The sequence below is a fragment of the Sardina pilchardus genome, chromosome 18, assembly GCF_963854185.1.
Source record: "Sardina pilchardus chromosome 18, fSarPil1.1, whole genome shotgun sequence".
NCBI lineage: Eukaryota > Metazoa > Chordata > Actinopteri > Clupeiformes > Clupeidae > Sardina > Sardina pilchardus.
This window is the reverse complement of record NC_085011.1, coordinates 8,321,969-8,335,896: the sequence shown is the minus strand read 5'-3', so window position 1 is coordinate 8,335,896 and position 13,928 is coordinate 8,321,969. Positions and strand designations below refer to the sequence as shown.

General features: G+C 44.3%; 1 protein-coding gene across 1 annotated transcript; it reads right to left on the bottom strand.

The window, feature by feature from the left end:
- Positions 1–613: 613 nt before the first annotated feature.
- On the bottom strand, positions 614–13,623 carry slc29a3 (solute carrier family 29 member 3). The gene is made up of 7 exons (XM_062519917.1): positions 13,443–13,623; positions 12,051–12,175; positions 11,341–11,938; positions 10,004–10,086; positions 7,959–8,185; positions 6,821–6,983; positions 614–2,593 (listed from the first exon to the last, which is right to left on the bottom strand). The coding sequence occupies exons 3-7, from the start codon at positions 11,668–11,670 to the stop codon at positions 1,963–1,965; spliced, it is 1,434 nt and encodes a 477-aa protein (XP_062375901.1). The 5' UTR covers positions 11,671–11,938; positions 12,051–12,175; positions 13,443–13,623; the 3' UTR covers positions 614–1,962.
- Positions 13,624–13,928: the final 305 nt, after the last annotated feature.

Below are 13,928 nucleotides of genomic sequence, written 5' to 3'. Positions count from 1 at the left end.
CTTGAGTGGGGGGTTGGCATAAAATGAGAAGATCTAGATAAGATATAAAATTACATTTGTATCAGACTGGGAGAGAATGAAACAAGGAGTAGTAGCTATTCATGAAAGCCTTGATCTAAATACAGTTTTAGGGGTGGCTTGATCCAAATGCAATCTTGGACTGCTAGCAGCTGTCGTGCAGTACATTTTTCCTCAGTTGTTGAAGTACATTTCTCATTTTGAAAATGTTCAAAAGTTCAAGAGCAAGCATTTTGAAAGTGATTAAGCAATGGCTTTGTGTTAAACAATGTGTGACATTTTCACTCCAGAGATTTGCCCAGCAATTACCAATGACTAGTGTCATATCTATCAAATTCAATGTACACTATTTTGATAAAACTGCATTATTTCCGTTGTGACCCTTATGGGGATGGTTTGTTTGGATCACCTCAAACAAGGGCAGACTTTATTGGCTTATGTTTTTCTCAGTCGCTTAGGCACATGTCTCGTGAAGGTAGATACTCTAATCCCGTTGACTGCACACAATGTGACGTGTAAGTTTGTTCCATTGTTTATCAACCCCCAAAGATAAAAACCTTGCAGGATATGATTTTATGGCACAGACAACATGAGGTAGACACCAAAAAAGTCACATTTATGAGGCACTGACTCAGCTTGTTGTGCAGACTTTCGCAGGTAATCCACCGAGAGGTGCTCAAGAAATGCGCTTAATGTTTTGAATGTTTTGAATATCATCAAATGATGATTTGAGAAATGTACCAATGCAACAGATTAAAAAACTAACATGAAATGACTGAAAACACATAATATGAACAGTTCATAAAGTACAACTTCACAGGTGTAAACTCAAAGAGGTTGTGAAAAGAAAAGAAAGACAACATGGAGACCACTCATTGGGCAATAATCTTGCGCTCCACAAGCTCTTTGGTAATATGTTGAATGTGCTATGATATTCCCCCAGAGATAACGGGTGGTTATTTATGGGTGTGTGGGGATGGGCCCTTTCCATCCGTTCCATGAACAGTTTCCAGAGAAAAGTAGACTAATTATTGCTGTGTTTTAGGAACATCAAGGCTGACTTTATGTGATGGTACAGCTACGGAACCTAGGCTTTTGGCGCTTGCCTCAACACTTTCTGTTTACATACCGATGTTTTGTGTGAGTGTATAATAAACAGAGTGAACTGCTACAGGCTGTTAGTCAGTCCAACTCTCCAGCCAGTGAGCTTCCAATCTCCCTACTACACTCTCTCCAGATCTTCTTTGAGGTGGCTTCTGTGCATGTCTGAAGCACACTTGAAAAGCAGCTCAAAGGCCATGTTCGATCGATTGAAGAAGTGAAAGTGAGAAGCTCATGGAGCCAGCTCAGCAGGCTGATCCGAGGATGAGGCAAGAAGACACAGCGTGAGTGAGGACGTGCGCCGCTGACAAATCAGCCATTACACCACCTGCCACGTGCACCATCACGCCTGAGTGTCTTTTCATTGAAGACTTCATCATTCGAGGCAGTAAACAATGAGATCAGTCAACAACACCCTGAGACACCACGACAATGAAATCATATGGTCATCTTCAGCAAAACAAACTTCTAAAAGTTCAAATACAATTATTAAAAAAATTAAAACATACAAATAAAAGGTAATGCATACAGTAGAAACCCTTGCCTGCATCCCTATTCAAATAGTTCAGGGTAAAATGTAATGCTTCTTTAAAAAAACAAATACCATCGCTGAGCTAATCAGGAAGTAGGCTGTTAGTTTCGTAGTGTCCCTCTCTCAGCTTTGTGTTATGTTCATAGTGTTAGCCCCTTCCCTGTGGATTCCTAGTCTGGGCTCTGGAGATGGAGAGGAAGAGGAAGAGGAGAGGAATGTGAGGGTCTGCTGTGCCTCTCTCCACTCTACTCTACTCTACTCTCCCCATCCACCGCAAGTCCTTTAGTCCACCTTCTGGTGCCCCCGTGCCGTCAGATGCAGTGGACGAGAAGCACGGAGAAGGCCGAGCCCACGGCCAGCCCCAGCGTCAGGAAGAAGGACATGGTGACCCCGGTGGCCTCGGCCAGCTCCCGCGGCACCACCTTGGGCCCGTAGATCATGGGCAGCGTGCCCAGGTAGCCGTTGGACAGGCCCAGCAGCGTGACGAAGGCCACGGGGAAGAGGTCGTGGGCGAACAGCACCTTGTGCAGGTGGTAGCGCGGCTGGTAGTTGGAGAACACGAAGAGGGGCACTAGGACCGTGCGGCAGACCACCAGGGCGGGCAGCACGCGGCTGGTGGGGCCGGGCACCTGGAGCCAGGCGGTGATCTGCCGGCCGCAGAAGTCGGCCACGTTGTACAGGAAGAAGCTGGTGAGCGGCACGAAGTAGGTGGTGGTCCAGGGGCTGCCCGAGTCGTGCTGCACCGACTGGATGCCCGACGAGACGGCCGGGAAGACCATGATGGAGATGAAGAAGACGTAGAAGACGCTGAAGCCCAGCACCCACGTCTTGCGCAGGATGGGCTTCAGAGGGGGCACCGAGACCGAGGGGGCGGCACCGCCAGCGTGCCCGTCTGCTGACCCCTCCGAGGGACTGGCCACTCCGGCCAGAGCCATGTAGTACCTGAGAGCGGAGATGTGGGGATGTGTGGAGAGAGAGGGAGGGAGAGAGAGAGGGAGGGAGAGAGAGAGAAAGAGAGAAAGAGAGAAAGAGAGAGGGAGAGAGAGAGAGAGAGAGAAAGAAAAGTACGATTAGTATGTTACGAACATCAAACCGTTTAGTCATTAGAGCAGTTTAAGAATAAACTTAATTTGTCAAAAGTCTTTCATCTAAAGTGTGACCCCCTGGAATCTTTATGCCTCATCAGTGTCATATGGCTTATGCAAAGGACAATTTAGTGGCAAACAAACCCCAGGAAGTTATGAAATAAGTGCTTTTAAATGATACCATTTAACTCAATGATATGGAAGGAACAGAGTGGAATAGATGCACAACCAAATTGTTATTTGTATACAAGGCAACGATGGTTTATTATTTAACTACCCTAACATAACAAAATCAGATGCTTATACAGTCCACTAGATGGCATTATACACTCTCTTTTCTCTGCTTAAGGGAAATAGATACATTAACATTAAGAATTTCACAAATAATGTCATACCAATAATATTCTCACATCTAGCTTCAAAAAAGATGTATTATTCAAGTTGCTTTCTCAGATTCACAACCTTGCCACCCAAAAACATGAACGCTCAGCTTCCAACCCTTCCAACCACAAAGAACTGAGTTGACTTGATGGATTATCAGTTATCAGAAGATGGGAAGTGCAGGGCTGCTGTCTGGGTAAGATATGACCCTACATCTCTTATCGCTCAGATAAGGAGGGTGCTGTTACAGAGAAAATGTCAACTCCACTATTGGCCAGACAGAAGGTGATATGCCAGTAATGCCACACTGTTCATAACTTACGCATCACTCAAATACATGTTTGAACTTCTAAGCCCAGCATCAATGGTCTGACCATTAACCTACCCAAGTTCACTGAGGTATATAGTGCATGTACATATGCATATGCATGTGTTTAGCCTGCCTGTCTGCCTGCCTGCCTGCCTGCCTGTCTGCCTGCCTGCCTGTCTGCCTGCCTGCCTGCCTGCCTGCCTGCCTGCCTGCCTGTCTGTCTGTCTGTCTGTCTGTCTGTCTGTCTGTCTGTCTGTCTGTCTGTCTGTCTGTCTGTCTGCCTGCCTGTGTCTGTCTGTCGAGCTGTATGGTGCAAGAAGAATTTCCGAAAGGATCAATCAATGTCTATCTATCTATCTATTAGTAGACAAACTAGTCAATTACTAGTATTTTGCTTTCCCAACCTACACTCACTTATTTATTGAGTCATTTCGTGTCAAATCTGATAAGGTTGTTGCAGCACCATCTCAGATTTTGTTCAAACCTAGTCTATATCAAGAATGAGTCCCAAAACCAAGGCCTGTGAAATATTTCTGTTCAAATCCTGTCTTAGCATTTTTTTCAGCCCTTGAAATTACTTCAGTTTTACAGCCTGAAAATCACATTGACTGGTAAGCAATGTTTAACTTTGGGCATTAATGTAATGAAAAGTGTTATTCATAGACAGCCCAAACTTTGTACAGTGGAAGACAAACATGTTATCCGTATGACTAAATGATTAAAAGTGTGTATGGCATTTTCAATGATCTGGAAAAAACTATGAAAAGAGTGACAGGGCAGTATAAATGTGTTTTTGTATGCATTTGGTATTAATCATTATTTTCTTTACTTACATACTATCTTTCATTAATGTTGTACTGATGTTTCCGCTATACCCATACATCAGCTCTCTGATCCATAACTGAGCTATTACCACTATGATTTTTGTGTAACGAGCTGCCCCACATGCCATTTTAGTCTTATGAACATTGCCAAAAAATGTTTTGTTTCATCCTTAATATCTTTACTTCACATTCATTTGTTGCAGACCTCAAATATTGACATTAATAAAGTATAGTATCTGCTGAAAAATACAATATTTTTGTAACATGTGGTTACAAAAAAATTAGTTTACAAGGGTGAAATAATGTATGAAAACATAGAACTTAATTTTGGGACCTACTGTAAATATTATCTAGACAAACTCTGAGCAAAATCTGAGACGGTGCAGCAACCATTTTCTTGTATTTTGTCTGATCTGACGCGGAATGACCCTCCTGAGATTCACAGGAGTCATTCAAACAGCCCTGATTCAGTCTAAACAGACTTGGTTACAGTGGTCACTGTTAAGTGCTAAATGAACACTCAGTGGCAATATGAACTCTTGCTGGCTGCTTGCCGAGTTTCGACACATCACACACACTTGTCATGAAACTGCGGTGTTCTTCTCCACTCGTGCATGAAACTTCCCTGACCTCTTGTTCCTCAATTGTCTGTCTCGGGCTTCCTACTACGATCTACTACTGAACCCAAGTCAGTGAGAAAACTTGACAGCATCCCCAGACTGACATGGGAAAATCATGTGACATTTGTAATTATATTTCACATACAAATAACATTGCTGTGCACATAGGTTATTACCTTCGCCAAGGAGGTTATGTTTTCATCAGGGATTGTTTGTTTGTTTGTTTGTTGGTCTGTCTGTCTGTTTGTTCGCTAAAACTTGTTGAGATAACTCAAAAAGTTATGGATGGATTTCGGTGAAATCTTTAGAGAAGGTCTGAAATGACCCAAGGAAGACACGATTAAATTTGGGAGTGATCCGTATCACCATAGTGATCCAGGAGGCGGTTCTGTTTTCGCTTGGCGAAGAACAATGATCTCGTAGTGCTTCTGTAGTTATAAATGTGTTGTGTGTGCCTCTTATACACTATCATATTGGAGCCACACCATCTCATCTAAGTGTGGCTCCAATATGAGTGCCTGCATGACATACTTAGTTGAGATACCAAAAAGTATACTTGAAAGTATAGAAATATACTTATACTTTGAAAGTTTCTAGCATGGAGGACACATTGCTATATGGGTGCTGTGCACAATGGCATGCAAACACAGCATAAGAGGTGACCACTTTTACTGGCAGGACTTCCACTGGAACCCTCTGGTCACTCACCACAAGCAGACCAGTTAGAGAAGTGGTGGAACGGGTCAGTGTTTCGACAATGACTCATTGTCTATGCCACCTTCATAAGACCAGCGGGATAAATGGGCTCTAACCAACACCTGTGAGATTTATTATGCTTCTTATGAGTGTCGTACGTCTGTGAAGTGTGGAAAAGAGTGTGCCGTTTCAGGGCCCTGAACATGAATACATTTACATGGCACGTGTTCATGCGGCCACTACACAACACAGCACGGAATGAGCATAGAAATCTTTTAGTAGCAGTGGCACTGCAAACCACTCTGGTGCTCCAGGTGTTCCTGGTGCCACCCCCCCCCCCCCTTAGGTATGTAGATAAAGTGTAATATTAATGCAAGATGTTCATTTGTCATTTTATTTGTAAGGGACCATGTACAGTTTTTTAACATAAATGTTTCCATTTGATGCACTGTACCAGAGTTAGCCTTAGGCTAATTTACATCCGTAGTCCCCCCCATGTTATTGTTATAGCTATTACAACTATATCCATCAATAGCCCTGTCTGGATAATAACTGAGGATTTTGCTACTGAGGATTTTGTGCTCTACCATAATGCACTGATCTTTTGCACGTTGTTTCAATGGTAGCTTGTGTACTACTTGTTAACAGAGTAGATGATGAAGGTGTAATTCATGTGTAACGTGTCATGACTAACTGTGAGTAGTTGAGGCAGGTGTAATTCATGTGTAAAGTATTGTGACTAACTGTGGGTAGTTGAGGCAGGTGTAATTCATATGTAAAGTGTCATGACTAACTGTGAGTAGTTGAGGCAGGTGTAAAAGTGTCATGACTTACTGTGAGTAGTCGAGGCAGGTGTAATTCATGTGTAACGTGTCATGACTAACTGTGAGTAGTTGAGGCAGGTGTAATTCATGTGTAACGTGTCATGACTAACTGTGAGTAGATGAGGCAGCTGTAATTCATGTGTAACGTGTCATGACTAACTGTGAGTAGTTGAGGCAGGTGTAAAAGTGTCATGACTTACTGTGAGTAGTTGAGGCAGGTGTAATTCATGTGTAACGTGTCATGACTAAGTGTGAGTAGTTGAGGCAGGTGTAAAAGTGTCATGACTTACTGTGAGTAGTCGAGGCAGGTGTAATTCATGTGTAACGTGTCATGACTAACTGTGAGTAGATGAGGCAGCTGTAATTCATGTGTAACGTGTCATGACTAACTGTGAGTAGTTGAGGCAGGTGTAAAGTATCGTGACTTACTGTGAGTAGCCCAGCTTGGGGAGCAACAGATACATGACGATGCACATGAGGATGAAGAAGTCGGCCGTCAGGAAGTAGAACAGGGCGCTGTCTGTGACGTCCCCAGCCGCCGCCAAGTCGATTATGGACGCCACTGCACTCAATGTGCCGCCCATCGCTTGTCCTGAGGGATCACACACACACACACACACACACACACACACACACACACACACACACACAGAAAGACATCATTCAAGAGGGGTAATGCCGGAAGACACCATGGCTTCCAAAAAAAGAAATCTGAAGACTAAAAGGATTTGCTTGAAGTCGATATAAACTGCAATCTAAGTTTTTGGAAAACTGACAAATTCCTTTGATTGCTTCAAGGACTGCTGCTGTAATACCCAAACACTTGGCAAGACTGCATCAAGGAAATCACCATATTTAGACCCTGCACAAAAGGATTTGCTTGAAGTCGATATAAACTGTAATCTAGGTGTTGGAAAACTGACAAATTCCTTTGATTGCTTCAAAGACTGCTGCTGTAATACCCAAACACTTGGCAAGACTGCATCACCATATTTAGATGCTGCACAAAGTGCACAGAGTAATCCAAACCCAATAATACGTGACCTTGTGACGAAGTAGGACGCGTTGCCAGGCTTCACACACTCACTAAAGCACTTGAAATGAATGATATGAGAAATGTGTCATGTCTCATGCACGCGGTGCGTGTGGAGAACTGCATCATCAACACAGCCTCTGAGGGGGGGTGGGGGGGGGGGGGGGCACGCACGTCTTCACTGGGCGCAAATGTGGGGCAAACCACTTCCTTAAACAATCCCTCCATACATCTTTCTTAGAATTCACTTCCCTTTCATCACAAAGTACACAGTACATACCTAACCTGTGGTGAAAGTTTCCATAGCACACCGATACATTAAATTCAACATTTAACATTGACAACTGAAACATTTACATAGACTGAGATGGGAGAACCCATGGATGGATGGATGGATGGATAGATTGATAGATTGATAGATTGATAGATAGATATATAGAGACACTTCACAGAGAGAAAAAGTACAGACAGTACTTTATTATATTGGCAAAGTAAAACACAGGCAGTGGCAAAGGGGCCATGCAGTGTGCGCACCTGAGATGAGGGCCTGGGAGATGCGCATGGGGAAGTGGCCGCTGATGCCGAACACGCTGCCGGAGAAGAGGTTGGAGGCTCCGCTCACCAGGGCTACGCTGGCCAGCGTGCCCGCGAAGAACTCATTCTGGCAGCCCGACACGTCCACCTTCACCAGCACCGTGGTCACCACAAACACCACCAGGATCACACACAGGGACGAGAGGACACGCACCTGTGACGACACTCTACACACACACACACACACACACACAGACACAGACACAGACACAGACACAGACACAGACACAGACACAGACACAGACACACACACACACACACACACACACACACACACAGAGAGGAAAGGTTTCAAATTGTGTCATTCTTTTGCCAATCATTGCTATCTCAAATCTGAGAGGACCATGTATATTTCAAATGAACAGCATAAACACAGTGATTTGTTGCTAAGGTCGCAGACAACAGCTGTTCCGCAGTTGTTGTGCTGTTTTCCGCTGAGGAGGTTCGTGTGATCCGACAGTCTTTGGACCAAATTCGATTTGTTTCCACACCACAGAAAAATGTGTGTCAGACAGGATGCTATTTATCCTTCTACCTCCCTGACACATCAGCCAATTAAGACTGAATGAGGACATTTTGTTCTCGCAGGAGGGGGGCCTTAGGTTCATCAGCCTTGCCATCGCACCATTTTAAGTGCAAGTCTTTACAGAGAGCGTTTTATAGGCTTTGCTTGTGGAAACTGGAGGTTATTTCTGGGAGGAAATCTGATTGGTGGACAGATGAGGTGGCACCTGAAGTGTTGTTCGCAAGAGACCTTGCCTCTTTTTGGATCCGTAAACAAACATATTACTAAACAGAGAATGCTCGAAATCTTTATAGATTTTTCTTATTTTTTTTCTCGTACTTGAAAAGGTAAGAGCTCCAAATTCCCACATCAATTGGTTTAGTCCACATTACATCACTGTGCTTTCACACGGTCATATTTCTGACCGCTTACTTCCTATGGTCACAGCCGTGATGCATGAGCAGAGCCAATCAGAAAGTTACACAAGCCGAGCAGATTGTACATTATGCCCAGGAAAAGTTGTGCTGTTCGCTGTAAGAACAGTTGACAGAGAAACCCTGGATTACAGTTTCACCACCACCTAAATAACACATTTGATTTCTTACATGTCCTGTGAGCAAATATCTCCTGGTGCCCTGTTTTTGCATCCTTCACCCATCCAGTAATGGTGTATTGTTATCAGTAGTCTGATAAGCCTTCAGGCTATCCCCACTGTATGGGGAAGGTTATAGAATAATATAGATACACTGCACACGTCAGAGAAAAGGAAGCTGTGGTATCAGGCGAGGGCCAGACATTAAGGAACAACATAAAGCTGGGGTAATAAATAAAGATCGCAAACAATACATGCCTTTTTTAAGATATCACAGTTTCTCTTTCTCCCCCTCTCTCTCTCTCCCCCTCTCTCTCTCTCTCTCTCTCTCTCTCTCTCACTGTATTCACTGCCATACTCTATGAGATTGGTCACAAATACAGCAACGTTCTGCTTAAAGTGGCGTAGCTGGCATATGAATGAGGGATGATGACTTCATTTCTCTACAACAGGCACGGCCTCTGACCATGTGATCCAAAGGGGAATTGTGTCACTTTTTGGCTTCCTCAGTGCCAGTCCTCAGTCAGCACATGAACAGGAGACCGTGCTGCTGACAATGCTGTCTGAGGACATATGACACCTCAGAGACGCTCCTGCTTGCATTCATCAGCATACGCCTCAAATAAATACCTCAGCGTGCGTGACCAAGTGTGACAATGTGCTCACGTGTGTGTGTGTGTGTGTGTGTGTACTGTATGTGTGTGTGTGTTTGTGTGTGTGTGTGTGTGTGTGTGTGTGTGTGTGTGTATGCGTGTGTGTGTATGCGTGTGTGTGTGTGTGTGTGGGTGTGTGTGTGTGTGGGTGTGTGTGAGTGTGTATGTGTGTGTGTCCATGTATTAGTCATATCCCTGCAATACAATGACAAAGCTGTGAGTGACTGGTGTTTACCTGTTCACAAGGAGGTAGTTGAGCACTAAGCACAGGACCGAGGGAATTGTGGAGGCGATGGCTAAGTAGCTCTCAAAGTAGTCCTGCCGAGGCAACACACACGACATACATTTCACAACACATCATACAACACGTGCAGAAGCATGAAGACTCTATTTGTCACTATAGAATTGAGAGCTGAGCCATCGAAACATGATACGACTACTTAAGCGCAGAGTGAAACTGAAACATTCCAAAAAAGTAGTCTGGTGTTTTAAAACATTGAGTGACAGTGATCCATTATAACAATTTAAGCAAAACACAATGAATTTCCAATATGTGAGCTCTCACCATAACAAATGTCTATATCATATGCAAAACACTGGCTACTTCAACAAATCTGTCACCATGAGCATTTAAATATCAACACACAGATGTGCAAATGTATAAAAGTTTGTTTAATAATAAACATGGGCAACATTGATGTCTTTATTTTTATTTGCCACAACACCACTGATTCCATAACACGTTTCTGAATCAACTCCAAAGTGGCATCCTGGGGACCATTCACTAGGTCTACTAAGGCTACCCACAACTCATGTTAGCGGGCTAACCTCGGTCTCCTAGGTGACCGACCGAAACCCAACAGTCTGAGTGCACTAGTGTTTTGTGTCCCGAAATGTACCTCGCAGAATCCTGATCCAATTAGCAGAAAAACAGAAATGTTTCAGGAGCAAGCCTGGGAGCATTATTAGATCAGAGAGAGAGAGAGAGTGAGAGTGAGTGAGAGAGAGAGAGAGAGAGAATGCAGAGATGCAGAGAGCGAGATGGAGAGAACTAGAGAGAGAAAGTGAGACTGCTAAATACAGAAGTGGAGCTCTCTGCATTACCTTTCTGACTAAAATCAAATCATATCACCATCTGAACTGTGTATGACCTGTCTAAAACGGAACAGCTTATGTACATGCACAGTGGCCTGTCTGCGTGGAAAACGTATTAACTAAAACATCCGTATCTCTCCAAATGACCAGTCTCCAAATGACCGGAGCCTCTCTTCCCAGAGCTCCAGCTCCAGGATTTTAACCATTTAATTGTGTTGTCATGGCTCCATGAAAGAACACTCAGTTCTCAATACAGTCACGAGACAATCCAGGATTCCAGGTCTCCCTCTACCTCCCTCCTCAACTCTCTCTCTCTGCAAGTTCCTCTATCTGTTTGCTTTCCTCTTTCCCAACCAGAAATGTGACTCCTTAGCCACATAAGAACAGGTACATCAGGATCAAACCCAAACACACACACACACACACACACACACACACACACACACACACACACACACACACACTTAGCACACTTACACTGAGGTCTGAGTGTGGCGGCTCCCCCTGGCCGTCCGTGCGCGAGTTGTTGCTGAGCTTGAACAGCCAGTACTGCTTGGCCGTGATGAAGAAGTTCCACGGCAGCAGCGAGCCGATGCCCAGCACGAAGAAGATGATGTACACCAGGTAGTGGGCGTCCTCGGGACTGTGGCGGGTGGCCAGCGGCCCCGTGGTGGCGGCGGGCAGCAGCGGAGCCTGGTCACCCCCGGGGCCCCGGGCTCGGTCCTCATCGTCGTCGGACATGGAGGAATGTGGCACGGCCGCGTAAGCGGAGTTTAGACTGGCCTGTGGCGGCTCAACGCCGTTCATGTCTCAGGGGGCGTGAGGAGAGAGGGGACATGGGGTGGGGTGGGGTGGGATGGGGTGGAGGTGGAGGGTCTGGAGGAAGGATTGGGAGAGGAGAGGAGGGGTGGAGAGAAGAAGGGATGAGGAGAAAGATGGGAGACAGGAAGGGTTTGATAGATGAGGGGTGAATGAGGAAAGACAGAAAAATAAACAGAGACAGAGGAGAACGAGAATGAGCGCACTGGAAGAAGAACCAGATAGTACCAGGGGAGGTGTTTAGAACACAGGGGCCCTGGAAACACAAGGAGGTAAAAGAATGGCTTAAGTAAGACAGTGGGACAGCAGAACAAACACACACATCACATTGGTATGCCGTTCCAAGAGCAGCAGCAATGTTCAATTACCTTTGCTTGTTGTTCTCAAGATCCAGAGTGAGTGTGTGTGTGTGTGTGTGTGTGTGTCGCTCATCTGAGAAACATGGTCCCTGAGAATGCGGTTGGCTACAGTGGGGATGAATCTGCCATGAGGTCTGTGAAGACACAAGACTATGAGATTAAGCACCTGACCTTGAAACACACTTTTCCGCCCTTTGCTATGCTTTCCTCACGTGGGCCCCCACTCACGAGTCACACACAAACAGACTCACGACTACCTCCTGACCTACGTCACCCTGCTCATTTCTGTATGTTCACATGAAGATGCTATGTGCGTTCTTGGAATGGCAGCCGTGGCAAATCAGTATCACATTCACACTATAACGACAGGAGGACATTAACACTCTGGACATTTTACATTACAAATACAAGAGAATTAGTTGTGGAAAGAGTGAAAGAATGAGCATAAAGAAACATTACTGTGACAAGAAGGCCATTCAGCATCCAGGCCATAAGGACATAACATCACAATAGTAACAGTTCATCAAAATGGGCCATTGAGCAATCTATGTTGAATGGATGCAAAAAGTAACATGTCACGTTCAACCTGAAGATGAATAGCAACATCATATCAAAGATGTCCTATTTCTTCTGTGACACTAGCCTATACGTGATTTCTAATCAATCACTCCATATACCAGTGAGAAAGCATGAGCATGATTTAGCATTCCTCTACCTTATTGACAGATCATATCAGAATATATGACCTATTGATTAACACACATTATCTCAATTTCCTAAACAAATAAACATGAGTGAAGTGTATACTCCCCAAGTAGGCTAGCCCTATGTATGGCGCAACACTTCACAAACTTGAATGTAAGCAAAACTGGACCTCGCAATGGTCAAACCTGATGACCTCGGATGACTGCATGTGACTAAGTGCCTACATCGAAGAGCTCAAGTTAGTAGGCGACCATCTGTTTGCAGTTCTGCGCACGTCAGCGAGTGAGAGAATTGGTGGTCTTGCACATACATGGAAGCTGACAACATAAGTCATTGCAATGTGGTGGTAGACCTTCCAATAGACTCAGTCTCACATAGTATCTGTATGTATCTCCTCTGTAGGTTACAATGTAACGATAGCAAAACAAAACGTCTATGAAGGAACTGTCACTTTAAACATCGAGCAACACACCGCAGACAGTAGGCTACTCATAGAACGACGGAGCTATCATAATGTCAACAACACCCTTAGGCATCTTTAGCTGAATAGCATATGGAGAACACTTGTTTAGCCATTTTTAATTTAACGCGATGTTCTCATATAAATAATCTACACCGTTTTTCTTATACTGTTGGCTAATAATGAACGTCCAACAACTCTGCAGCCCAAGAAAGAGTTAGGCAACTGATACGAACCTTGGTTAACATCAACAGACCATCACAGCCCCCATGGTAAGCGGCGTTCTAACTGCGAGAGGTCAACATGTTCTATATCTCTTCCAGCTACATAACCAAACAAACAAGACGCGGAGTTTTCGAGTCAACATTAACAAACAGCAAACAGCTTCACTCCGCCTCCCGTTTGTATCAATTTTGAAGGCTCTGTTCCGCATTCCGTGTTTGACTAGCAAGACTAATGTAATCTATCCCACATCTACTCGTGTCAGACATTAGTAGCGGATTGAATTGCGTAGAGCAAGGCATAGACGCGTTCCATGTCTATGGAGCAAGGCCTTTTTCCAATTTTTCCAAACAATAAAAGGGCTTATAGCCTATAGGCCTATTAGTAAACTCAATTGTTTATTTTAATGAAAGTTTTGACTGAAATGAAAGATTTCGATTAAATTATAAATAAAAAAAAAGCCTATTAACCCTCCGAGTAACCTGTCCTAGATCAATTGT